The 24,578-nt window shown below is 53.4% G+C and overlaps 1 protein-coding gene across 2 annotated transcripts; it reads left to right on the top strand.

Moving 5' to 3' along the window:
- Positions 1 to 217: 217 nt before the first annotated feature.
- On the top strand, positions 218 to 22,710 carry CA14 (carbonic anhydrase 14). 2 transcript variants are annotated; one of them, XM_038382957.2, is made up of 11 exons: positions 218 to 419; positions 5,255 to 5,275; positions 8,427 to 8,606; positions 10,707 to 10,849; positions 12,130 to 12,225; positions 15,694 to 15,760; positions 17,769 to 17,926; positions 18,278 to 18,404; positions 19,057 to 19,077; positions 19,588 to 19,672; positions 20,327 to 22,710. In XM_038382957.2, the coding sequence occupies exons 1-11, from the start codon at positions 362 to 364 to the stop codon at positions 20,409 to 20,411; spliced, it is 1,041 nt and encodes a 346-aa protein (XP_038238885.1). In that variant the 5' UTR covers positions 218 to 361; the 3' UTR covers positions 20,412 to 22,710. The 2 variants fall into 2 exon arrangements, with proteins under 2 accessions (XP_038238885.1, XP_038238886.1); XM_038382958.2 differs by lacking the exon at positions 12,130 to 12,225.
- The last annotated feature ends 1,868 nt before the right edge of the window (positions 22,711 to 24,578 follow it).

The raw sequence follows: 24,578 nt of genomic DNA, 5'->3' as shown, positions 1-24,578 counted from the left end.
TCCTCGTGTGAAGTCCCATAACACAAACATTGTTGGGACAAAGTATTTAAGGAGCTGAGAACATCATCCAGGGCTGGACTGGAGCTGCCTTCGGGAGCCACCTTAAAAACTGCTCGCCCCTGTCGCGCTGCCTGAATGGCAATCGTGAGTGGCATGAGGTCTGTGTTCTGAAGTCAAGTGGAAAGTGTAGAATATCCCATTGGTCACCAGACTTCAGAGCTGCCGGGGCGGCAGTCTGTGCCTTTCCCCTCCAGCTGAAGAACAGGAGGGTGGGATCCTCTCTGGGGCATATTTATCCCCCCAAGAATCAACCTTTTTCCTTCCCCACCAAATCACCTGCCACAACTCTGTGCTTTCGAAGATGCTTCTCACTTTAATCCTCCTGCAGGGTTTTTCCCACGCCCTGGCTGCAAATCATGGTAAGTTGCATTGCTTATAAAGATATGGGTGTCGGGCTCAACTCAGCCTTTCCACAGTTCTGGGTGCTACTGGCTGGCTCCGGATGCTACTGCGGACGGTGTGTGTGTCGGGGGTGTGTGTGTGGATTTTTTTTTGGAACCCCCAAAGAGTGCAGCACTCTGTTGCTTTCTTGTGTCCACAATGAAGCTACTGTTCCAACTCCCATGGGCCACTCAGCCTTCTTTTGTCTGCTGTAGAAACCAATCTCCTATACAAATGGCACACCAAATGCTTTGTGATGTTTTCCAGCCGGTCGCAGACTTGAGCAAACTCCGCTTACAAGTACCCTGCAGAATTTCTGTAAAGAGCCTGGATTACTAGTTATTCCCTCCAGGCCTGATCCTGCATCATCAACATCAGTGGGTGCAAGATCGAGCCCTCAGGTGCCTGCTCCAAAGACATTACACTGGGATCAGGGGTGCTGGAGCAATTTTTATAGTGGGAGTTCTGAGAGCCATTGAACCAAACTGTAAACTCTGAATATAATGGAAACCCCTGCAAGCCATGGGGTGCAACAACACTCCTAGTTCCAGCACCTATGCTGGGATCTGATTGAGTTGTGTGCTAAATTGAAATGAATATACTTCAGAGCAGAGGTTAAAGCCTAGAAGGTGTTGAGAGAAAGTGTTCAACAAGCAGGCTAATCATTGGCATGCCAAAGCTCTCTTTAAAGGCAGAATGTGAGGCCTCCCCTTAATCCTAATGCATTTCACAGGGGCATTTCTTCCGAGGTTATTTACTGTGGATTTCTTCACTGACTGTCGACAGCTCTGAATCTCCTTCAATATTTGTGCCTGACTCCCATTGATTTACATCAATCTCCACTGACTGTGCTTTAAAAATATAATCCAGACTCGGTGAGCTGTAAAATGCCACCAAAAATGTAAATATAGGCAACATGTTTTTATATATGCCCCAGGGCCTTTTAGGGAATCACAGACCCTTATTCCAGCAGACATAAGCCCATCATGATAACAGCTGAGCATCCTGGACTCAGCACTTTCCAGGATTGGGGCCAGTGGTCGATTCCAGGTCCTAAGTGTCATGGGGGATGCTACATGGGCTTGGGTAACTGAAGTTTGCATGATCAAGAGGATATTCACTGTAATTAATATGCTCCAGGGCTGTGACCCTTTTTGGTGTGAGTGAGATTGTGTGTACTGAATGTGTAATTCACCAGGATTTATGGGCTTTTGGGGGCTGCTCTTTGATGCTTGAAATGGTGGAGTTGTGTGAATCCAAAATCGCTGTGATATGGTCATTTCCTGGGCTCCGCAATTCAACTTTCAATCTTCAATCTGGATTATTAATTTATTCAGCAAAGCGGGACGTAAAGAACATTGGACACTGTGCAGCTGTCCTGACTGAGGGAAAGATCACTGGGCTGCGTAAAGATTTTAAGATATTATTTTAAAAAATAAGGCCGTTGGGGATGTCAATGCTGAAATCTCTTTGTATTTCAATGGATTTGGATCCTGAGGATTTTTTGCTGCTGGGTGGAGCTAACCCTGTGGTTATATCATGGAGAGTAGACATGATATGTCGGGTAGATGAAGTCTGTTCTTTGATTAACAGTGATCAGTAGCTAAAACGGTGCCAGGACAGATGTAGCAAGTGCGCAGAATAGTAGACTTTATGAAAAAAGGTAATAAGGACAGCAGGACAGAAAATGTTTGGGATTTTTCCATGGAAAATTTTGACTTTTTGTGGAAAAATTTCAGCTGAAAATTGGCCCAAAAGAAGAGGGCGGTGGGAGAGAAAAAAACCCCCAATGGGTTTTATGAAGAAAAATAAAATAATGTCAAGGGAAAGCAGATACAATCTGCAATCATTTTCATTTACTCAAACTCCAATTTTCAGCCAGATCTTTACATAAACCTGATTTTAGCATGAAAAGTAACTTGGCAAGTCCCAGAGACTGTGTCCTGTGACTCTCTGTTTCTGATTTGCACAGTTCCCACTGGAATCTTTTCATCAAGAGCTTGATCCAAAACTTGTGGCAAGCCAATGGAAAGATTTCCATTGATTTCCATGGGCTTTGGATCAGGCCTCAAATCAGTCTCGTTAGCCCAAGCCTGGGAGCAGACTGGGAATCCCTTTCCCTAATGGCCTGACTTTTCAGTCTCAAACAAGTGTTGGGAGCGTTGGGTTTGTGCAGTGAAACGGTCCTGAGAGGTCTGTAGCAAAACAGTAATAAGGCAAATAAATGTCACATGTACAGCCACATAGGGCTCGATCCTGCTCTCACTGACATTACAAGCCAAACCCCTAACAGAGCAGAGATGTATCATTTGTTTCATTTGACTGCTTTAAAATTTAGGCCAGATTCTTTTCTAAATTACCCCTCTTTAAATCTGGAGTTGCTCCACCATCTTCAGTAGCATTACTCTGGATTTACACCTTTGTAAACAGGAACAGAATTTAACCCAAAAGGAGACACAACAAGCAAAAGTAATAGCCTTGCGAAGCATTCCCACCTCTAGTCCCAGAGCCGGGCTCTGCAAACAAGCTGTTCTAATATCTGAGCACTGCTTGAGATGCACATGAATGTCAACACTGTACTGTCACGTCTGGGCCTGAAAGGGCTGCAACACGCTAAGTTCTGCAAATAAATGTCATCTCATCAGCTCACATGCTAGTACCAGGCCAGCCAGCTGCCCTCTTATTTGAACCAAATGCTCCCTTTCCCCTCAAGCGAGCCCACTGAAATCAGCCAGGCTGCTTGAGGAGTAAGGCAGTAGGCAACGTTTGTCAAGATGGGAGAAGGAGAGGTAATTGTACTGCTTTATGCCACACTGGTGAGACTGATGCTGGAACGCTACGTCCAGTTCTGGGGTCCGCATTTTAGAAAGGTTATTGAGACATTGGAGCAGGGGCAGAGAAGAGCCAACCAAACAAAAATTCGAGGCTGGAAAGAAATGTCTGAAAGCGAGAGACTTCAGCAGCTCAATCTGTTGAGTGTATCAGAAAGAAAAGCAAGATGTGACTTGATTATGGTGTATAAGTACTTTCACGGGGAGAAAACACTGGATACCCTTAATGTAGCAGAGAAACGCAGCCCAAGAACCTATGGCTGGAAGCTGAAGTTAAACCAATTCCAATTCAAAGCAAGGAAGACTTATTTTTACCAGAGGGGGATTAACCAGTGGAACAAACTACCTGGGGAAATGGTGGATTCTCCAGGTCTTGAGGTCTTCATAGCACAACTGGAGGCCTCTCTGGAAGAAGCTTGAGTCAAACACAAGTTATTGGGCTCAATACAGGGGAACTGGGAGGAGTTCTCGGGCCTGGCTTACACAGGAGGTCAGACCAGGTGATCTAATGTGCCCTTCTGCCTTCACAGTCTCTGACTCTGATCCTTATAATTGATGTGGTTATGCTGGGTGAGGCCTCTGTCTGGGAGGTGAGGATTCACCCCAATGAGAAGACACGCGTGTGGTTTGACTGGGCAGCAAAGGGGCCCAGCCATCCCTAGTTAGCATTAAGAGAGGATTAGGAATTGAATCAGCCCCATAAAGTCTACTCTTCTGTTTCCAACAGCGGCCAGTACAAACAGCTTCCTGGAAAGGTACAGAGACCTCAAAGTGGTCAGTTAACACTACCAGGCACTGGGGGAAGTTTCTTCCTAGTCCTGGGCAGAGAGCATAGGCTACCGACGCTGAGCCTGGTTCTCCACTGCCCTGCCCCTCGTGCTGGCCTTTGCACCCGTGCAAAGTGCTACTGAATTAGAATTAGCAGCTGGGTGCTGCTGGTACAGACAGCCCCAAGGTGAAGGGCAGGCAGAGAATGGGTCCCTTTGAATCTTTGGCCCTGGGATGGAAAAGCACAAAGGAGCCCATGGTTCTCTCTGTTCCCAAATGTCTCTTTAAATGTGTTTGCCAAGCTGGGGGGTTAATTTTAGCTCGGGTCAGGGAGGCCTCGGTAGAGCTCAAGTCTCTGCCATGGGACCAGCTGCCCTTTTAACAGAGAGCCACTAATCTCGCCCAGCCCCTGGCTCAGCCTCAGCTTCAGTTTCTCCTTTTCTGCCCATGTCCTTTTCATTTGGGCGCAAGAGTTTTAGGGGTAGTGGGAGAAAGCAGCTCAGAGATAGGACTGAAGGCAAGTGCAAGCCCCAGGTGAGTGCGTTTTATGAGAGCCCGCTCTGTAACCACGACCCAGAGGACAGGACTCAATTATAGCCCTGGCTAGGAAAGGTTGGGGTTTTTTGCTCATGCTTTTAGCTCCAGAGGTTCCCCATTCAATCCCCAGCGCATTGGTCAAAAAGAGCAGCCGTCAGAGCAGCAGGGCTGAACATGCTAGCCAGGATTTGACTGTTTGCTCATCCTGCACTGGGAGCAGGGTGACCTTTTCCCAGCCTGCTGTTAGAGGAGCAGTTAAGCAAGGCAGGGAACTTCAAAGAGAAAAGGAGAACAAAACCTGGGCAACAATAGGGTCTGGTCATCGCCCCATTGAAAGCCACTCTCTTTTGACTTCAATGGACATTGGTGTAACACATTTGCTCCCAAAGCTCTTTGGGGGAATCATTTCCCCACATGGAAAGACAGCCATTTCTGGGGTGGAACTTGGCAGCTCTTTAACAGCTGCATGAAATCTCATTCAGAAGAGGGAGAGAAGGAGGATACCGCCTCTGACTGAGACCACAAGGGTGGCAGGATGTAAGGGCAAGGAGTTGGATTTGTCCTGGACCCAGGGGGAAGTACTCGGTGGTCTTTAAGGCTTACAGGTGGGAGGGGATATTTAGGCAAACTAAGTGTTAGTTATGCTGACTAAGTGCTTTTGTTTGCTTGCTTTGCAGGTTCCCACTGGACATATAAAGGTAAGGTTGGAAGAGGATTTTATTCTGGGCTTTTTCCCATTCAGTTCCTCCTCTCCCAGGCCCCAGTTCCCTTCTGCTAGCTCAGCAGGGCAGGATGCAATGCCTTCCTGCCAACACCGTGCCCACACTGGCTAGGAGGTGGTAATGGACAGTGATCGAAGTTGCTCCTCCTCCTATTGGGGGTTGAGTGCACTATTTGTGCAGCAGCTGGCACAGAGCTGTGGGTCTCCCCACAGATGCCGCCTGCTCATGAGATGCCCAGAACAAGGAGGCATGGCCATTTAGGGGGTGGGCAGAGCGGCTCTTGGCCTGTCCCTGGTCCTTTCCAGCCAAGGAGCTTCGAGTGCTTTGCAAAGCCTCAGTGATTAAACCCAGCACCCCATGCAGGGGGGACACATTACTCCCCTTTACACAGGGGGAAAGGGAATGACTTTGTGGTAGACCCAGAAATAGAACCCAGAGATCCCTGCTCCCAGCCTCCTCCTCTAACCACTATACACCACTCTCTTCCAGAGCTCAGACTAGAACTCAGGAGTCCTGGCTCCTAGACTGTGCTCTAACCAATAGGCCTCATCATTTCCCAACCCAGGAACAAAACTCAGCAGTCTGATTCCTACTGGCCTCCGTGGGTGTTACTCGTATCCTGTGGAGGGAGAACTGATCTCCTGGGTTCTTTGCCCAGTTCTGAGAGGACAATATAGTCTAGTGGTTAGAGCAGGTGGCTGGGAGATAGGATTCCTTGGTTTTCTTCTCAGCTATAGGCAGGAGAGGGTTGAGGCAGGGAGGCCTGGGGCTTCAGGACTCCGGGGTTCTGTTCCCAGCTCTGGAAGGACAATGTTGTTTAATGGTTAGAGATGGTGCACAGTGACTCAGAACTCCTGGGCTCTATCCCAGGCTTTAGAAGGGTGCATGGCCTGGTAGTTACAGCAGGGGAGTGATTCATTTCCTCCACAGGAGAGCAGGTCTCCAGGCGGCTGGACTGCCAGTCCCCTGCTCTAACCACTAGACCACATTGTCCAAACCCCAGTCCTTACCCAGTGCTTTAGCCCTTGCCCCCTGGCTTTGCGGGAGTGTTGGGCCTCCTGGATTCTCCCCCAGCTAGTTCCCATGCTAGAATGGACCGATTGTGTTCCCGGGGCCCTTATGTAACAATGCTAGATCCACCATCCAGATCGCCAGCTAACCGCCTGCAAGCCTAGCAAATGCAATTAGCACAGAGCCAGCACCAACTAAAAGTGCAGCCCAGTGCCAGCCGAGCATGGCTGATGCCATTGCGCAGGGTCAGACGTAATCCTCACCTAAACGCGGCCCCTGAAAGCACAGCGTTGTGCCAGGACCTGGAAAGGGGGGCAGCAGGAACTCATTTGAACCTATGCTCATTTGAACCTATGCCTGTTACCGCGGGAGGGGGTGGCCAGGGAGTGGACTTTGGCTGAGCTGGCAAGCCCCTTTGCCACAACAGACACAAGCTACGTATGAGACGCCTGTGTGTTTTTATGTGGCAGGCCTGGATGTTGGGCGCCCTAGGCCCAGAGGCTTCTGGGAGCAACTAGCAGCAGCCAGACAGGGCACCAAGAAGGCCTGTATTTTGTGGGTATATCTGATTTGGAGGTTCTTTGTTTTCTGGGTAACTTCAGGTCCAGGGTCAGTGGAAGAACTATTGCGCAGTGGCAGGAAAAGCAAACAGCTTTATCTGTGCTTCCCCAGTTGGAAAATGTTTCCAGCAAACTAATTACCATAGCATAGATTACATTCAGATGCAAATAACTGCGGGGCTCTGGCCTCCCTTCCCAAACTGGGTCCTTCATACAAAAGCCTCCTCATTCAGACAGCGCTGGAGAAAAGGCCTTGTAGTGGCCTTGGCGAGGCAGAGTTGCCTTTTAAAAGCAGCATAATTAGGCTGGTTCAAGTCCTGCCAGATAGGGACACTCACAGGAAAAGTGAAACAGGCATAGCCTAGAAAGTGACATGCGTTATTATAACCACTTACTCACAGTTATTTCGATTTTTGGCATTTTTCTGAACAGACAGAGAACCTCTAACCAGGGCTTTCGCGTCCAGCTCCTCAAAGGTCTTTAGGCACCTAATTCCCCTTATAGATAGCTGAGTCCAGGTGACTTTGCCACACAGACCAGAATTTGTAAGTGCTCAGCACCCGTAAGGAGACCAGATTTTCCTAAGCCACCAGGGTGTTTATCAGCCGTTGAGGTCTTTGAAAACCTAGCTGTGCATGTCACGGGGGAAGCTGAAAGCTTCTGGAAATCCGTCTCCAATGGAGGGTGCTGAGCGGTTCTGAAATTCTGATCCTGAGCTCCTAGGAAAATCTGGCCCATCCGGAAAAATGCAGCCATACAAAGCAGATTATTGTGACTGATGCAGCCACTAGAAATGGTCTTGGTGCCAAAGCAAAGAGCTTCACATCTAAATCCAAACTGCCTATAGAAACCCTGGCTAGAGCTTTTCTCTACTGAGGGTTTTATCTGTCTCCTGTCTGAGTGCCTGGCAAGCATTTATAGATTGATTCTCATCGCCCGCCCCGCCCCCTTCAGAAAGCATCATTCTCTCCAGTTTTTGCTCTGTGGCAGTCAGGACTGAATCCACGTTGCCTGCGTCCCAGCATCTAGCCGCAAGGCCAGCCTCTCTCCTGACTTAGGAATGGTCCTTGCACGAGCGAAGTGAGGTGTAGCTGTAAAAATCTTGGTGCTACGCAGGGGAGGCTGCGTGCTCCAGTGGTTACGGCAGGAAAATGGGAGCCAGGACTTCTGGCTTCAATGCCCAGCTTGGGGGCGGGGGGATCTGGTGATTAGAGTAGAGGGACTGGGGGTCAGGACTGCTGGGGTGTACAACTTACTGCTGCTGGGTGACCCAAGGGGCAAGTCACGTCCCCTCTCTGTGTCCTCATTCTTCCCCCATGGAACAGGGGTTGTCCCTCCCAGCTGCAGCTCCTGGAGGGCTTTGAGATCCCCAGCCGGGAAGTGCTGCTGAAACGCTGAGTGTTGTCGCGGCCACAGCTGTGTATGGCACGTCGTACCGAGGGTGGGGGCGTGAAATTGCTGGGGCGAGAACTGGCCCACGAACAAATCCAGCTCGTAGAGACACCTGCCCGCCCCCTCCCCAAGGGGCTTGACCCCCCTGCACTCTCTGTTTTCAGGCCTCCACGGCCAGGCGCACTGGTCAGATGACTACCCGGACTGCAGGGGGCAGGCCCAGTCCCCCATGGATATCCAGACCAAGTCCGTGCAGCACAACCCGGCCCTGCCGCCTATTGAGCCCCAGGGATACCGGAGCCCTGGGGACGGGGCCTTCACCCTCCTCAACAACGGGCACACAGGTGAGGCTGCAGCCGGGGCGGGGCGGGCGTTACCCCAGGAATGGAGGGGCATCCCCAGGTGGGCTGGGACCCTCCTGTTTCTCCCGAGGAGCCTTGAGAGCCCTGTCCATGCCTTCTCTGTGCCCTTCCGCACAATCTCACCACTCAGAGCAACAGTCTCCTCCTCTGCACCCCCAGGCCTGCCCCGCACCCTCCCCTCGCTGTCCTTTTGCACCCCGCTCCCCACTGCTGGCACGAGAGCCCCCTCCTCTGCTGCGCCCCTGCTGCAGAAGCCTCTCGGCAGCTACTCATCCAGTTAAACCTCCTAGGAAATGCAGGCAACGCCCCACTGCTGACTCTGGCCCCCCAGCTGCCTGCATTGCACTGGGGAGCTGCCCCGTTGCCATGGCACCCGGAGAGCTGTTAGCCATTGCCCCCTTGCTATGGCACTGCAGACAGGTCAGCCATTGCCCTGTTGCTATGGCACCAGGGAGCTGTCAGCCATTGCACCGTTGCTATGGCACTGCAGACAGGTCAGCCATTGCACCGTTGCTATGGCACCGGGGAGCTGTCAGCCATTGCCCCCTTGCTATGGCACTGCAGACTGGTCAGCCATTGCACCGTTGCTATGGCACCGGGGAGCTGTCAGCCATTGCACCGTTGCTATGGCACCGCAGACTGGTCAGCCATTGCCCTGTTGCTGACCCCTGGTGCTCGGCCTTGTGGGGTCCCAGGAACAACGCCATGTGGGGAGAAGTCATGGATAGCTTCTTCCCCAGGAGTTTCCCTTGGGAATTATAATCAGATCCAGCCGGTCCCACCCCCTGGGAAGGTCTCTCACTGTGGCACCCTAGGAAGGGCAGGAGAGGCTCAGGGCTGGGAGTGCCAGGTGAGGGTCATGCACCGCACACCAGCCAGCCCCAGTGCCAAAGTGGGGCAAACTCGCCCACCAGGCACTAGACTTCATAGAGCCCAGTGTAGCGAGGCCCCTTGGCAGAGCTTCCCGTGCCCCTCCAGATGGGCAGTGGGGAGAGATGCAGCCCTCTGCAGAAAGAGGAACCCAAATCAGTGCACATGGGGCATGGCAGGGTCTCCCAGACCCACTGCTCAGCCCCTCCCAGCCCAGTGCATCACCCCCAGCCTGGAGCAGGTGTGAGTGAGAGAGGCGGTGTGTTGGAGGGGGGTGTTTGCATGCAGTTGTGACTGGGGGATGTATGTGGAAAGGGGAGTATGTGTATGTGTGTGGGGGGATATGACAGGATGTTTGTGTGGTGTGCATGTAGGGAAGGGAGTGTGTATGACAGTGTGTGCACAGAGAGGGGTGTGTGTGTGTAGGGCATGTGTTTGTGTAGAGTGGGCCCATGGGAGAGGGTGTGCTTGTGTGACAAGGTGTTTGTGTGGAGAGGGGTGTGTCAGTGGCAGGGTGGTGTGGGGGGGGGGCGTACGAGTGTGGGGATGTGCAGGTGTTTGTGTGGAGTGTTGGGGAAAGTGGAGTGTGTTTGTGAGGAAACAGGGAGGTGTACTTGTGTGTGTATCTCTAGGGCGTAGGGGGTCAGGGAGGGTGGAAGGGGCATCACACTGTTGCCAGCACTTGTGCCGGTCTGGCAAGTATTGGGATATTTAGCGTTGGAGGCAGGGCGAGACATGAGACACTCAGCTTTGGCAAATAGTTTCTCGCCCACCTGGTTCTGGAGAACAGCTTGAAACCTGACCCGAGTGCTCCCAGGGACCAGAAGGCAGGAAAAGACCCTGCCCCTGATTCTTCGGGTCACATCCCCTGCTGTCGTGGGGCCAGCTTCAGGATTCTGAGGCAAGGACTTGCCCTGTTTGAACGCTGGGGGCTGGCGATGGGGGATGTGGGATGCGGGGACGGGGGGTTCTCCTGCGCCTTCTGGCTCCTTGCCCAGATCCCAAAGGTCTGCACCGGTGGTAGGGACGCCTTTCCCTGCACCACACCCTCTAGCGTTCCCAGTGGGAGGGAGACGGCCCAGCATGGCCTCCTCTCTGCCCCCCCCCCCCCGGAGCCTCCCAGTGGGCATAGGCAGCAAGGCCCCTAGGATGCACGGGGGTTGGGAGGCTCTGGGCCGTGCACTAACTCCCCCTCGACGTCTGACCCCACAGTGGAGATGTCCCTGCCCCCGTCCATGTTCCTCCGGGGGCTTCCGCAGACCTATGCGGCCGTCCAGCTGCACTTCCACTGGGGCAGCAGGGGGCAGGTCGGCGGGTCAGAGCATCAGGTGAACGGGGAGACTTTCCCTGCCGAGGTGAGTGTGCTCCTGCCCCAGGGTTGGGGGGCAGAGAGCAGTTTTCTCATTGCCCTGGCAACTGCCAGCATCTTATCCTCTCCCTTCTTAGCCAGACCAGCTGGGCAATTGGGGCCAAAGCTACCCCGGGTGCAGCTCCACTGAAATCTATGGGGTTTCCAAGGCCCATCCTCCCCCCTCTCCCCAGGCCACGAGACCTCCCCTAAAGCCAAAGGGTTTTAATTGGGGAGGGAGGAGGAACCAGTTACTCCCTCCATGCTGGCACCATCTGGTGGATAATCCCCGCCTCACCGGGCCTCCAGTTGGAGCTGCAGCGTGTGAGACTGTACTTGGAAATGCTGCACTGGGGCTGGGGGATTAGAGGGGCCGGTAGGGGAGGGGGGATTAGGAGGAGAAGAAAGGTCCTGTTCTGCCCCCTGGAAGCCACCAGCGCTCAGCACTAAATTGTGTAACACTTGTGGGAGAGAGTCTGATGCAACATGAGTCTGAACCCAGCCTCCAGTACGATCAGCCCTGGGAGGGCTGGCACAGTGCATTTGCCCCCTTTCCCCCTACCCTCCTCTCTCTGGGAGGGTTTGCATCTCAGGTGCAGTCCATGCTTGTGTGGGGACCAGGCCAGCAGGAGTCTTAGCAATCAATGCAGCCGCCCGGGGGATCAGTCCTGGGCTGGGACCCCAAGGTCACCGATTCAGATCCAGCCCCATGACAGAAAACAGTGCTGCTAAGGCCCCAATCCTGCAGCTCATCCTCACCCGAATGGGTTCTGAGTCCCAGGAAGAGAAAGGGTGAGCAAGGCCTTTCGGGCTTAGGGGCTGGCTGAGCGATGATGGATTCTGCTGCGGAAGGTGTGGATGCTTGGCCCCTCTCGGGATCAGGCCCATTGGGGCTGGCAGGTTTGCAGAGAGCAGCATGTGCTGGAGAGAAGCGGGATTGGGAGTGAAAGGGCGGCTGTGGGGAAAGGGAAGGGGGAGGCTGCCCAGCAGGCTAGCCCTGAAAAGGTGGGTTGTAGAACCCAGTAGCTGGCCCTGACTTGCCAAAGGGCAGCCTTCCCATGGGCAGAACATTGAGGAGCCCTGGATTGTATTTCCAAATCTGCCACTGACATCCACCCTCCCACTCCCAGGATGACCTTAAGCAAGTCCCTTCCCTTCCCTGCGCCTCTGTCCCCCGCCCTCCCCACATGAGCAGATGGTGTGTGGGTACATTCACAAATGGCTGTGAGAGGGAAGGGGGCCCAGAGAGACTGCGCCTTTAAGAGACTGCCCGTGCTCTCCCCACAGCTACACATTGTGCATTACAACTCAGAGAGCTACGCTAATGTCAGCGAGGCCAAGCAGCAGGCGGATGGCCTGGCCGTGCTGGGCATCCTCATTGAGGTGAGCTCCCTGTAGCTGGGGTTAACCCAGGCTCCCTGCCCTTGACCCGCCGAGGGGGGGGCAGTCCTGATGAATCCTACAATGCAGCCAGCCTCGGGGGTGGGGGGAGCCTCTGAGCAGACCCCTCTGCTTGCCAGAGGTTGCAGTTCCCTCCTGGGTCAAGAGAAGGTGCTATGTGGAACAGAGGAATCACCAGGCTGATTCAGACCCAAGGTCCAGCTAGCCCAGTATCCTTGCTCCCACAGGGGCCAGCACCTGCTGCTTCAGAGGGAGGTGCAAGAAATTCCCTAGTGGCCACTTATGGGATAACCCACCCCATAAAGGTCTCATCCTCTATCTAATCGTTAGCCACTGGCTTAAGCCCTGAAGCCTGATGTTCTCTCTCCCTTATGAACTTGCATTAGCTATTCTAACTCTGGGTATTCTTGTTCTCCAGATAAAGGTCCAGTTCCTTTCTGAATCCTGGCCTCAATGCCATCATGTGGCAATGAGTTCCACAGGCTAATAGCCTGTTGTGTGAGAGTATTTCATTGGCTCAGTTTTGGGACTGATGGTGATGCCTGATGAAGGTTCAGCCTAGGCCTCATGCTGGCTCTCTGCATGCGGGTGAATTTCACCCCAGGAGAAAGCCCAGCTACCCACTCCCCAGCACGCCCCAAGGGAGCGCAGGGACTGGGAGCTCAGATATCATCAAGAGGCCGTACAAGTACCTGGATGAATGGCCAGAAAGCTTGGAGATGAGCTGATCCCCTCTACGGCATCCATAAGTTCATTAGAACCCCAGGATTTCCAAGGCCAAAGCCCCCTGATTCGGGGGGAAAGACCTTACCTTGAGAACTGCCAGCCCATCCTAAGCATATCCTTGGTCCATGTCTTCTCATAGACTCATAGACTTTAAGGTCAGAAGGGACCATTATGATCATCTAGTCTGACCTTCCGCACAACGCAGGCCACAGAATCTCACCCACCCACTGCTGTAACAAATCCCTGACCTATGTCTGAGCCATTGAGTCCTCAACTCATGGTTTAAAGACTTCAAGGTGCAGAGAATCCTCCAGCAAGTGATCCCTGCCCCACACTGCAGAGGAAGGCGAAAACCCCCCAGGGCCTCTGCCAATCTGCCCTGGAGGAAAATTCCTTTCCAACCCCAAATATGGCGATGAGCTAAACCCTGCGCATGTCGGCAAGATTCAGCAGCCAGACACCCAGGAAAGAATTCTCTGTAGCAACTCTGATCCCACCCTATCTAGTGTCCCATCACAGGTCATCGGGCATATTTACCGCTAATAGTCAAAGATCAATTAATTGCCAAAATTAGCTATCCCATCATACCATCTCCTCCATAAACTTATCAAGCTTAGTCTTGAAGCCAGATATGTCTTCTGCCTCCACTGCTCCCCTTGGGAGGCTGTTCCAGAACTTCACTTCGCTTGATGGTTAGAAACCTTCATCTAATTTCAAGTCTAAACTTCCTAATGGCCATTTGTTCTTGTGTCCACATTGGTACTGAGCTTAAATAATTCCTCTCCCTCCCTGGTATTTATCCCTCTGATATATTTATAGAGAGCAATCAGATCTCCCCTCAGCCTTCTTTTGGTTAGGCTAAACAAGCCAAGTTCTTTGAGTCTCCTTTCATAAGACAGGTTTTCCATTCCCCAGATCATCCTAGTAGCCCTTCTCTGTACCTGTTCCAGTTTGAATTCATCCTTCTTAAACATGGGAGACCAGAAATGCACACAATATTCCAGATGAGGTCTCACCAGTGCCTTGTATAATGGTACTAACACCTCCTTATCTCTACTGGAAATACCTCGCCTGATGCATCCCAAGACCGCATGAGCTTTTTTCACAGCCTGCTGCTTCCTTTCTCACTTTATCCCTACATGTTCTGACCTCAATAAGGTAGCTTTCCTTGCTGATCCCTCTCATCTTCCACTCCTTGTAGGCTTTCTGCTTTTTCTTAATCACTTCTCTGAGATGCTTGCTCATCCAGCTTGGTCTACAACTCCTGCCTATGAGTTTTCCCCCCTTTCTTGGGATGCAGGCTTCTGATAGTTTCTGCAATCTTGATTTGAAGTAATTCCAGGACTCCTCCACCTTTAGATCCACAAGTTCTTCAGTCCAATCCACTTCCCTAATTAATTTCCTTAATTTTTTAAAGTTAGCCCTTTTGAAATCAAAAACCGTAGTCACAGATCTATTTTTGTTTATCCTTCCATTTAGTTTGAACTGAATTAGCCCATGATTGGGGAGGGAGGGATAGCTCAGTGTTTTGAGCATTGGCCTGCCAAACCCAGGGTTGTGAGTTCAATCCTTGAGGGGGCTATTTAGGGATTTGGGGAAAAATTGGGGATTGGTCCTGCTTTGAGCAGGGGGTTGGAGTAGATGACCTCCTGAGGTCCCTTCTAACCCTGATATTCTATGATTGCTTGAACCAAGGTTGTCCCCTTCAACCATTTCTTCTATGAGGTCCTCACTACTCACCAAAACCAAATCTAAAATGGCATCCCCTCTTGTCCGTTCAACAACTCCTTGGTGAAGGAATCCATCAGCTATCGCATCCAGGAAAATCTGAGCCCTATTATTATTACTAGCACTTGTCCTCCAGTCTATATCTGGAAGTTAAAGTCTCCTATGATCACACAGTTTCCATTAGTATTTACTTCATTAAAAACATTAAAGAGGTCTCTATCCATATCCGGTGGTCTATAGCACACCCCAAGCACTATCCCAGGGGAGGCTCTAGTAGCTTTCTTCCCCAGTATGGTTTTTGCTCAAACAGACTGTCTTATCCATTCCATCACTTCTTATTTCTTTACAGTCTACCTCATCATTGATATACAATGCTACTCCACCACCTTTGCCTTTATTTCTGTCTTTCCTAAACAGCACCTACCCTTACTGGAATACCCGTACTCCAGTCACGACTACTATTCCACCATGTTTCTGTTATCCCAGCCAGGGACCCTTTCTGCTCCATCTCTGACGGGCCAGCTGTTGCCTGAATGAGGGTAAAGCTTGGGCAGGCAACAGCTGAGCTTTCTCAGGGGCCGGTCCCCTGGAGACTACGGACCATCACCAACTTCCCCAGCCTCTGCTCCAAGTGCAAGGTGCACTCCTCCAACTTGACGTAATGTAGGCACCCAGCAGCCAGCGTTGGTCATTTAAAAAAGCAACCCTACCAAAACAAACCATTCCACTGCACATACACTTCTTCCCCTGGACAGAGCGTGCAAGAGAAGGAACCCCATGGGACAGATGTGAGTCTTGCGGCTCAGTGCAGAACTGGAAGGTGCTCGGCAACTGCCGTGATGAGGGGGTTCTAAGACCCCAAATAGAACAGAATGGGGCAAGCCCTCACTCAACCAGCCATATAATTGGGCCATCCAGCCTTGGCGTCTATTGTGAGCTTCGCTCCAGGGGCTCAGCGCTAACCTGAAGCCTCTTGTTCTCCATATCCTCCTTCAGGTCGGCAATGTGGCCAACCCTGCCTATGACAACATCCTCGATTGGCTGAAGAACATCCAGTATGCAGGTGAGGCCATCTGTTCCCAGGCAGGGTGTGAGGCCTGACTGTGGTACATGGAGAGGAATTGTTTGGAGCAGGGGGGTGATGTCAGGACACATTTCCTAACAGTGAGAGTCATTAGATCCTGGCACAGACTCCTACATTTTATGACCAGAAGAGCCCATTAGGCAATCCAGGCTGAGTTCCTGTATCACACAGGCCAGAGAATCTCCCCTGTTGGCCCTGATATTGGGCTAAAACACACTTCTGGTCTGCTCCAGAGAGGCATTTAGGCTTGAGCTGCAGACATCAAGAGATGGAGAATTCCCACTTCCCTGGGCAGTTTGTTCCAGCAGTTAATCACCTGCACTAATAAAGGTTTGTGCCTTATTTCGGCTTTGAATTTGTCCGATGTCAGTTTCCAGCCAAAGCAGCCTTTTCCTGCTAAATTAAAGAGCCCTCTGGTGCCCGGTATTTTCTCCTCACGAAGATGCCTGTAAGTCATAATAATTCACCTCCCCAGCTTGTTTTTGACAAGTGGATAGCCTCCCCGGGGACAGGGCATGAGATCCTTGGTTAGGTTGGGACGAGAACTAGGTGCCCAACTCCTCTAGGCGCCTTTGATAACGCCAGCCCATGTCTTTCGGCTAGACCGGACAGAGCCCCAGAGCCTAGACTATGTTGAAGGGTAACTAACTGCCAGTGTGCCCCCTCGCAGGGGGGCAGGGCATAGCAGAGTCATTTCCTCTGGTGTTCCCGGCTGATAGCACCCCAGCCCTGCAGTGGCCACCATCTCCTGACTCGGCCCTCTGGCCAGGTCATACATGGTCCCAGCCTTTCCAGGGTGAACTGAGTCTCATATAGATAGTCCAGCTGTTGTGTGTTGGGTCTTCAGACTTAACAGTCCTTAGCACCCCTTCCTGCCAGGGCCTCCATGCCTCCTCCCTCGGAAACCCACGCCCTCCCTCTCCACCCAGTTCCAGCCCAGGGACCCTGTAATAAATAGCTATGGTCTGCCTGCTCGGACTCTTGGCTTCCTCCCTGGCCTACATCCTAGCCCAGCCTGCCTCTTGGCCTTTCCACCAGCCCCTCTCTGGGCACGCCCCTCCGCAGACCCCAAAAGGAAAACGCAGCAGTTACGGGAAACAAAGCGCACTGGCAGTCCCATGCCAGGCCTACCTGCCCAAGGGAGGCTCTGCTGGTGCAAGTAGCTCCAGTCTTCTTTCAAGGGGCTAGCACAAGAGCCGCTGCTCCAGTCCGCCATTCCTGGGCTGGGTTTTTCCTCTTCCAACCCCTCCCTCCAGGCTTGACACCTCGCCCAGGTGTAACAGGTGAGGCTGACTGAGCTCACAGCCACTCATTAACCTTTTCCCAGCCAGCGTGGAGGTCTGTATATCCCCGTCGCCATCGGGAACAATCCAGCAAGCCTACACAGGATGCTCTCCGCTCTGAAACGTGGCTGCTGCTTTAACCAGCCGCCTGGCTCTAAGGGTAATACCCTGAGCCTAGGAGTGGGTCTAGACCCAGCACTGGGCTACTGCTGCCGAGAAGGAGCTGTGGCTGAAAGCAGCACCTGCAATTGTGTGGGATTTAACACCCCTCCTTATTCGCTCTTCACACTGGGTGGGGTTCTGATCATGGGATGCAGGGTGAGCAGCGGGATCAGCATCAAAAACCACCCGATGTTCTAGGCACCCACTCAAGCAGCAGACCTAACCCCTTGGGACGTCGGTGTCCAGGAGAAGAGACCCCACCCTCCCTGTGCCTCGTGAGGCCATTGGCATCTGTGCCAAGTGCAGGCTGGAGGGGGGGGGAGCGGAGGGAGGGCAGAGAACGAAGCTCCAAATTTTGGCCTCCCCCAACCGGCTGAAACATGTGTGAGAGCAATTGCAAACAGCAGCCGATCACCCAGGGCCCATTTGTGTTCAGACCCAAGGGGCTCCCTGCCTAACCTCGGCTCCTCTGCAAAAGGTCGGACTGGCTTGGCGAAAGCGAATTTGTGTCCCTAACACTGTCCCCTCCGGCCCCCCTGCAGGGCAGAAAGTCTCCATCCCGCCCTTCGACGTTCATGAGCTGCTTCCCAGGCAGCTGGGCCACTATTTCCGCTATAATGGCTCCCTGACCACGCCGCCCTGTTCCCAGAATGTGCTCTGGACCATCTTCCGCCAGCGGGCGCGGATTTCTGCCTCCCAGGTACTCTGTTGTTTAGGCAGGATGCCCAGGGGGCTAAGCATTCAGATTGCCTCAGTGCCATGAGTCACATACAGCTGGGGGGGGCAGGAGGGACACCCCAGGGTTTAGGGCTAAGGGGGTTGGGATTGTCTCTTCATTGAGCTGTGGAGAGTGTGAAAGGTGGTTCCAGGGCTCTTCATCTCCTCACCATGCTATGTGGGGGGATACCCCAGGACTTGGGGGCATCTCCTCCCCATGCTACGTGTGGGGAGCCAACCCAGGATTTGGGGGTCTCTTCCTTATGCTGTGCATGTGTGGGGGGGCACCCCAGGACTTGGGGGGGCATCTCCTCACAGCTCCATTCTCTTCCAGCTGGAGAGGCTGCAAGGAGGGCTGTATTCCACCAAAGTTGCGAACTCCTTGCCTGTGCCTCTGGTGGACAATTACCGAGCCCCTCAGCTGCTGAACCAGAGGGTGGTGTTCTCCTCCTTCCCCATGGGTGAGTGCATCGGGCCCAGACAGCACGGGTGGGTGGCTACAGGGCTTGGCAAGGGGAGAACGGGGCCCCCCTTAGATTCCAGCTGGTCTGGGGGATCTGACTCCTGTTTCTCTCCACAGGACGTCACCCTCTCATTAACGCTTCAGCTGCCACCCACCCCCACAGACCCCAGCCCAATTGCAGCAATCAGTTTATGGAGCGATGCCCCAAGCTATATTCAGGTAGAATCCAGCTCCAAACATCCAGGGCTCTGACCCCAGAACCCAAGGGCTGGTGGTAGCATCAGGGCTTCTGTCTTCCTGGCTGGAGTCGTTCAACTAGACTATGCCACAATGGAGAACACGCTAATGAACTGGCCACGGGGCACTGCTGCCCTCTGCTGGAGGGAATTAGAACTGCTCACCGGTGTGTCATAAGCCCTGTACTGCACACAGTGAATGGGGACTCTCCCATAGAGATAGTGGGGCTAGGCTTTTGGATCAGGAGAGTCTGAGTTCTAGCCCCATTGTCACCATGCTCCGGCAGCAGAACAACAACTGGGAGGTGCCAGGAGGCCACCTGTTTGGCACAATCTACCACAGGGCCCGAACCTGGTCTGGGCCCACATGGGGCGTTAGAGATCGTCAACATCTGCCTGTCTCTTCTCTTGCAGGTTCCTCAGCCTACTCTGCAGGTATGGCCCCCTCTGTTATGCCTAGTGGGACTGGGAGGGGCCCATGGTGTCATGTTCATGGCTGACGCACAGAGACTTTGAACAACATGCAAGAACCTCAAAACAGAGAGAGAGAAAACAGGCTGTTCCTTGAGGCATGATGCCCCCCCGCACACACTTTAAGCTGGCTCTGTCCAGACTGACTCTGATTGCTACTGCCAGCAGGAGCAGGAATGCCCCCCTCCCCATACACACCCCCACGCTCCTCTTTCTTAAAGGGACAGCATGCAATTCCAACACAGCCCTCAGCAGAGCACATCTGGCAGTCATCTGCAATGGGGAACAGTGACTCTCAGGTTGGCAAAAGCCTGGGGACCTAGGAAGGAGCAGCTAGGAGCCACTGGAGTGTGCTGTCACCAGGAATGACCGGGACCACCCTCCCAGGTCACCCCATCCCACGATCGCGCACTCACCTTAGAGCTCCCCCTCCTCAAGCTCAGCCCTTACCCTCCATTTTCCTTCCTTGGGCAGGTGAAATCGTTGCTATTGTTTTTGGGACCCTCTTCGGCTGCCTCAGCATCTTTCTCACCATCCACTTTGTGGTGAAGAGAATACGGTGAGTGGAGCGGGGTGGACGCCGGGAGCCTGAGCCCAGTTATAGCCCTGTCCCTGACTGTGCTGTCTCAGCCTTCCTGCCCCGCGTGGTGGGGTGGGGGTCAGGCTGTGGGGAGAGGAGGAGGCTGGAGCTTTCAAAGGGCAGAGACCCTTAAACACCTGTAGTTTCCAGATCCCAGCCAGGCTCCAGCAGCCTCTGTCGGCAGAGCAGGGCAGTGCCTGGCAAAGATCCCAGGCCAGAGCCCCAGCTGGTGTAAATGGGTGTCACTCCATCAGAGGCAACAGGAACAGATCCCTAGCTGGTGCAAATCAGCTATAGCTCCACTGGAGCCAATGAAACTATGCTGATTTACACCAGCGGGATGTATGGCACCCTCAGATCCCCTGAATTGGGGTCGTTCCCCCGGCCCAGCTCCCCAGTTATTAACCAGAGCTGATTGCAGCGAGGGCGTGGCCTAGGTGACCAGCAGCAAGAACAGGGTAGCTGCAGGAGGAGCGGGCACACAGTCCCTGGGGAACTGGGGTCACCATGGTGGGAGTAGATGCACAGCCCTTATAAGATTTGGGATTGCTATAGGGGTGGAAGGGGCACACAGCCCCTGTAGGATTTGGGGGTTACCTTACCATTTCTGCTGGTCTCTTCTTCCTGAGCCAGAATGAAGAGGATCCGGGAGCAAAAGGACGTCGTGTTCAAATCCTCTTCCAGCCGTGCAGTGTCAGGCAACAGCCAACGCCCCTGAATCCTGTGCCTTGCCCCTACACCCCTGCCTCAGCCCCCATGGGGCAGTGACACAGACACCTCAGGGGCCGGTAGGCCAGGCAGTCTAGCTGTAGGAGTAACGCCCATGCAGCCCCAGTAGGTTCCCCTTAGGGGGTTACCTCCCCCCAGCCTGGGGAGGGCTCACAGAGCCGCCTCCCCCCAGGCACTGGGGCCAATCCAGCCTGAGGCTGGGAGTGACTCACAGCTGTTCCCATTGGCTACATCACTGGGTCTCAGCCCAGTCCCCAGTCGAACACATGCCCCCGTCGCACAAACCCACCAGCAGGGCTGGTACTAACTGGACCACTTGCCAGCAGCCCAGGGGTCTTGCATACTAACCCTCCCCCCAGTCTACCTCTGCGTCAAGGCCAGGGCCCACCAGCAGGGCCGTGGGGGCTAGGGGAGGGGAAGTTTGCTGTGCGGTTTACTTGGGCTGTTTCTGCTCTGTGGTTAAATTGGGTGTCAGCTGTATACCTCTTGCCTGCAGTGAAACCCCCAGCATAGCTTGCAACCCAGCAACACAGTGTGAGGACATGGTGCATGACACACTGCCACTCTCCCTGACGCTGCCATGTTGCCATGCAGAGTGGGTGTAGTGCATAGCACAAGGACACTGTCTTCCCTGACACTGCAGCTCACAGATCTAAGCTCCCCAGGCCGAGGGGACCCTCCCCTCCGGTCACTGTCTCCCACGAAGGCCTGGTTGCCTTCCCGCAGCGTTGAGGCAGGCTAGACAGCTCCAAGATGCAAAAGCCAATCCAGCAGCCCTGGCCCTGTGCCACTCCCATCCACGTCCCTGCCTTCGGGCTGTCAACGCACAGGGGAGAGGTAGCATCTCTGGGGCTTTGCAGGCTGCTAGTGAACGCAGCAGTTCGGGGAAGGCAGGGTTGTTCTCCAGATGCTGGTCTGGACACAGTAGTTCTAACTGGAAATATAATGCCTTCTCAGGCCTACCACCGCAGAGCCCCAATTCGCTTTGTTCTGCTGGGATTCAGGGCCAGCTCCTCAGCGAGACGAGCGTAGCTCCGCTGCGCCCAGGTCTCCACTGCTGCACACCACAGTGTGAACTCAGGCCCCGATCCTCAAATTGAGGGTCCTAAATTCTACTGATTTCAAAGGCCGTTAGGAGCCTAATTCCCTTTAAGGACCTAGGCCAGGAAAACAAGGTCACACAGGGCCAGCGGGAGAACCAGGATTTAAACCCAGGTCTCCTAGGCTATCTCCCTAACCACTGGACCATCCTTCCTGGAGGCAACTGTCCCTAAACAGTCATTTGGAAGGTGCCAGCGTTCCTAGGAGTTGGATGGAAGCATCTCTGAGCATCAGGGCTTGTCTATGCACCACAGCTAATCTGGAATGAGGGCGGGTGTGAATTGAAAGCAGGTTAACTATTCCTGGTTAACCCCGTGTGGGGATGCCCTTAAACCAGAATAAGAGTGCCTTATTCTGAATTGACTTAATCCAAAATGGATTCTATTCTGGAATTACTCCCCCCATACACAAGCCCTGGCAGAGACCTGAACTGGAATATTTTGCCAGATTTTATTTTATCCTTTTACAAAGAAATTTGGCAGCAACGTTTGCAGCCCTTTTGTTCTTCACGCAGGCCCAGAATGAACCTGTTTCCCCTCCGGCAGGGAAAAGACTCAAAGGCAAATGGATCCTGAACTAAATGCTCCCGTATGAAAACCCTTGTTAAAAAATAAAAGCAAGTGACCGTGTTCCTTGAAATTCCAGCACCATCTTCTCCGAGAAAAGGATCTGGAACAGTGTGCGCAGTTCTGGTCTCCCACGTTTAAGAAAGATGAATTCAAACTGGAACGGGTGCTGAGAAGGGTGACTAGGTTGATCCGAGGAGTGGAAAACCTGCCTTAGGAGAGACTAGCTGCAACTGGTTAGAACAGAATTCAGGGAAATCGAGCCAGGACTCTTGGGTTCTACCTGTGGAGTACAGATTGCTGGTTAGACGAGGGTGTCAGGACTCCTGGGTTCTATTCATGGCTCCTCCATGGACTTGCTTTGTGAACCTGGCCAAGTCGCTCCAGCTATTGCTGTCAGAGCTTCCCCCTCTCTAAGAAAGGGTTAAAACTAACCCACATCCCAGTTTTCATCCCTTAAAGCTGCAAGATGCTTAGAGATCCTCGGGGAGGGAGGAGGAATTACTCCCTTTCCAGCATACGGGGAAGTCTCTCCTCTCCCTGCCCCGGCCTCCCAGCCGCTCCACAACCAGGCCTGCCTATTTACCCATTGTCCCTAAGTGCTACCCTGTCCAGCAGCACAGGGCCTTTGGCCAGGGGGGTCCCTGCAGCCCCCCCTCCCCATTCTCCATCACCCCCACTCCAGCCCCCTCTGAGCCATTCTTTGCTGTGCAGCTGGGATTAGCATCCAGAGCCGGGTTAGGGTGGTTGGAGCCTAGGAGGATCAAGCCAGCCTGAACCAGGGGCTGATCTAATCCCCTGAAGAGAAAAGCTCCCGGGGAACCAGGATTTGGTATCCAAACATGAGGCTGAGGGGAAGGGGTGGAGGGATAAATCAGTGAACCCTGCACAAGACCCTCTGGCAGCTCCAGAAACACCCCCCCCACCCCAGGGTGAGCACCACAGAACTCCTGAGCTGCTTCATAACCAAGGCCACCAGCCCCTGGCCTCTCCAAAGTGCTGTGCCAACAATAGCCTGGGGTACCAGCTGCTAGCACCAGTGCTGGTGCCAAAGCCCCTGGTGAAGCGATATGGGGCAGAGCAAACAGGGTCCCTGGGAGAAACTTGCCAGCCCGTGCTAGGCAGGGGGGTGGCCTAGAGGATCTAACGGCCCCTTAAGCTGTAAGGCATGAGATACCAAATAGGAAAGGGATGATTCCCTCTCAGGGTACAGCGAGACTGCTCCAGCTGCATGGGGTCTCCAGCTGGCCCCACTCTTCCCTTTGGCAATCAAGGAAGGATTTTTTTTAGCTGCCCCAAAAGATCAAGAGGCTCACGCAGAGGAGACTTGGGGGACCTAGTCACAGCACTGCCTATCCCATCAGCTTCTGGCTAGCTGCTGCCTCAGTTTCCCTCCCTACCCAGGAGCTTTCATGAATTGAGGAACAGCTCTTAGGGCCTGGGGTCATTAATGAGCACACTCCCCCCAAGCCTTCTTAGCTGGCTCAAACCCAGGGCTTTGTCCTGCCTCCTGCTGCTCTCCACCCCACCTTGCCTGGGAGCTAGGGAGAGATGTTCTGTGTCCAGCGGCTCACGCACTTCTCCACCTGCTCTCGAGCAATTCCCAGGGCTTCCTACCTGCAATTTCCCTTCTTTCCCCCTTGATGCCTCCCCACACCCTGAGCTAACCCCATGACCTTCCTGGCTGGGTGCTCATTTTGTGCACATAGGGAGGAGGGGTGCTGCAAGAGGGTGGATCCCTTAAAGGGCTAGTGCCCCACTGGCAGAACCCCCTCCCCTCCCATCCCACACACTCATCCTGGGGAACATCTCTCAGCAGCCTTTCATCCCCGCCTGGCATCACTAGATCAAACTGCAACAGCTCAGTGCCTGCCACTGACGAGAGCGACAGAGTGGGGCTTGCTTGGCCCAGTGGGGGCAGAGGGGGAGTTGGAAGATTGACGAGTGGTCGCACAGCCTACAAGGGAATTACAAAAAAAATGCATGTTGCGATCAACAAAGCAATGGAAACACCAGCCAGGTGGCAACCCTAGGTGGTGGGTGAGGGGCTCTCACCAGGCCCCCACAGACCCAATTTGCCACCCTCCTTCTCTTCCTGGCGAATTCATTTCAGAGGCCAGCAAGATTGAAATCAAAGCCCATCCCTGCACCAGCCTGGAGCTTAACACTGGCCTGGGTTTTGGGCTGTGCGTTGTCCTAGCATCGACATAGTTCCACTGTGCCATGCCAGCCTCTCTGCTGCTGCTCTGTGAATAACTGGGGATGGTGGAGCTGGCACCAGTGACCCAGCTGGTTTTGAACCAAATAGGTTGCCAGGATTGAGAGAAATGGTGGGAGAAACAGGAGCCTGGACTCTTCTCAACGTAGGAGTAACCTGGAAACCAGGACTCCTGGGTTCTCTTCCCTCCTCTGTCACTGACTTACCATGGGACTCTAAGGCAAGTTTCTTTGCTGCTCTGTTCCTCAGTTTCCCCATCTGTTAAAGAGAA

The sequence above is a fragment of the Dermochelys coriacea genome, chromosome 24 (assembly GCF_009764565.3).
Source record: "Dermochelys coriacea isolate rDerCor1 chromosome 24, rDerCor1.pri.v4, whole genome shotgun sequence".
NCBI lineage: Eukaryota > Metazoa > Chordata > Testudines > Dermochelyidae > Dermochelys > Dermochelys coriacea.
Note: the sequence above shows the minus strand (reverse complement) of the source record. Positions and strands in the feature narration are given on the sequence as shown.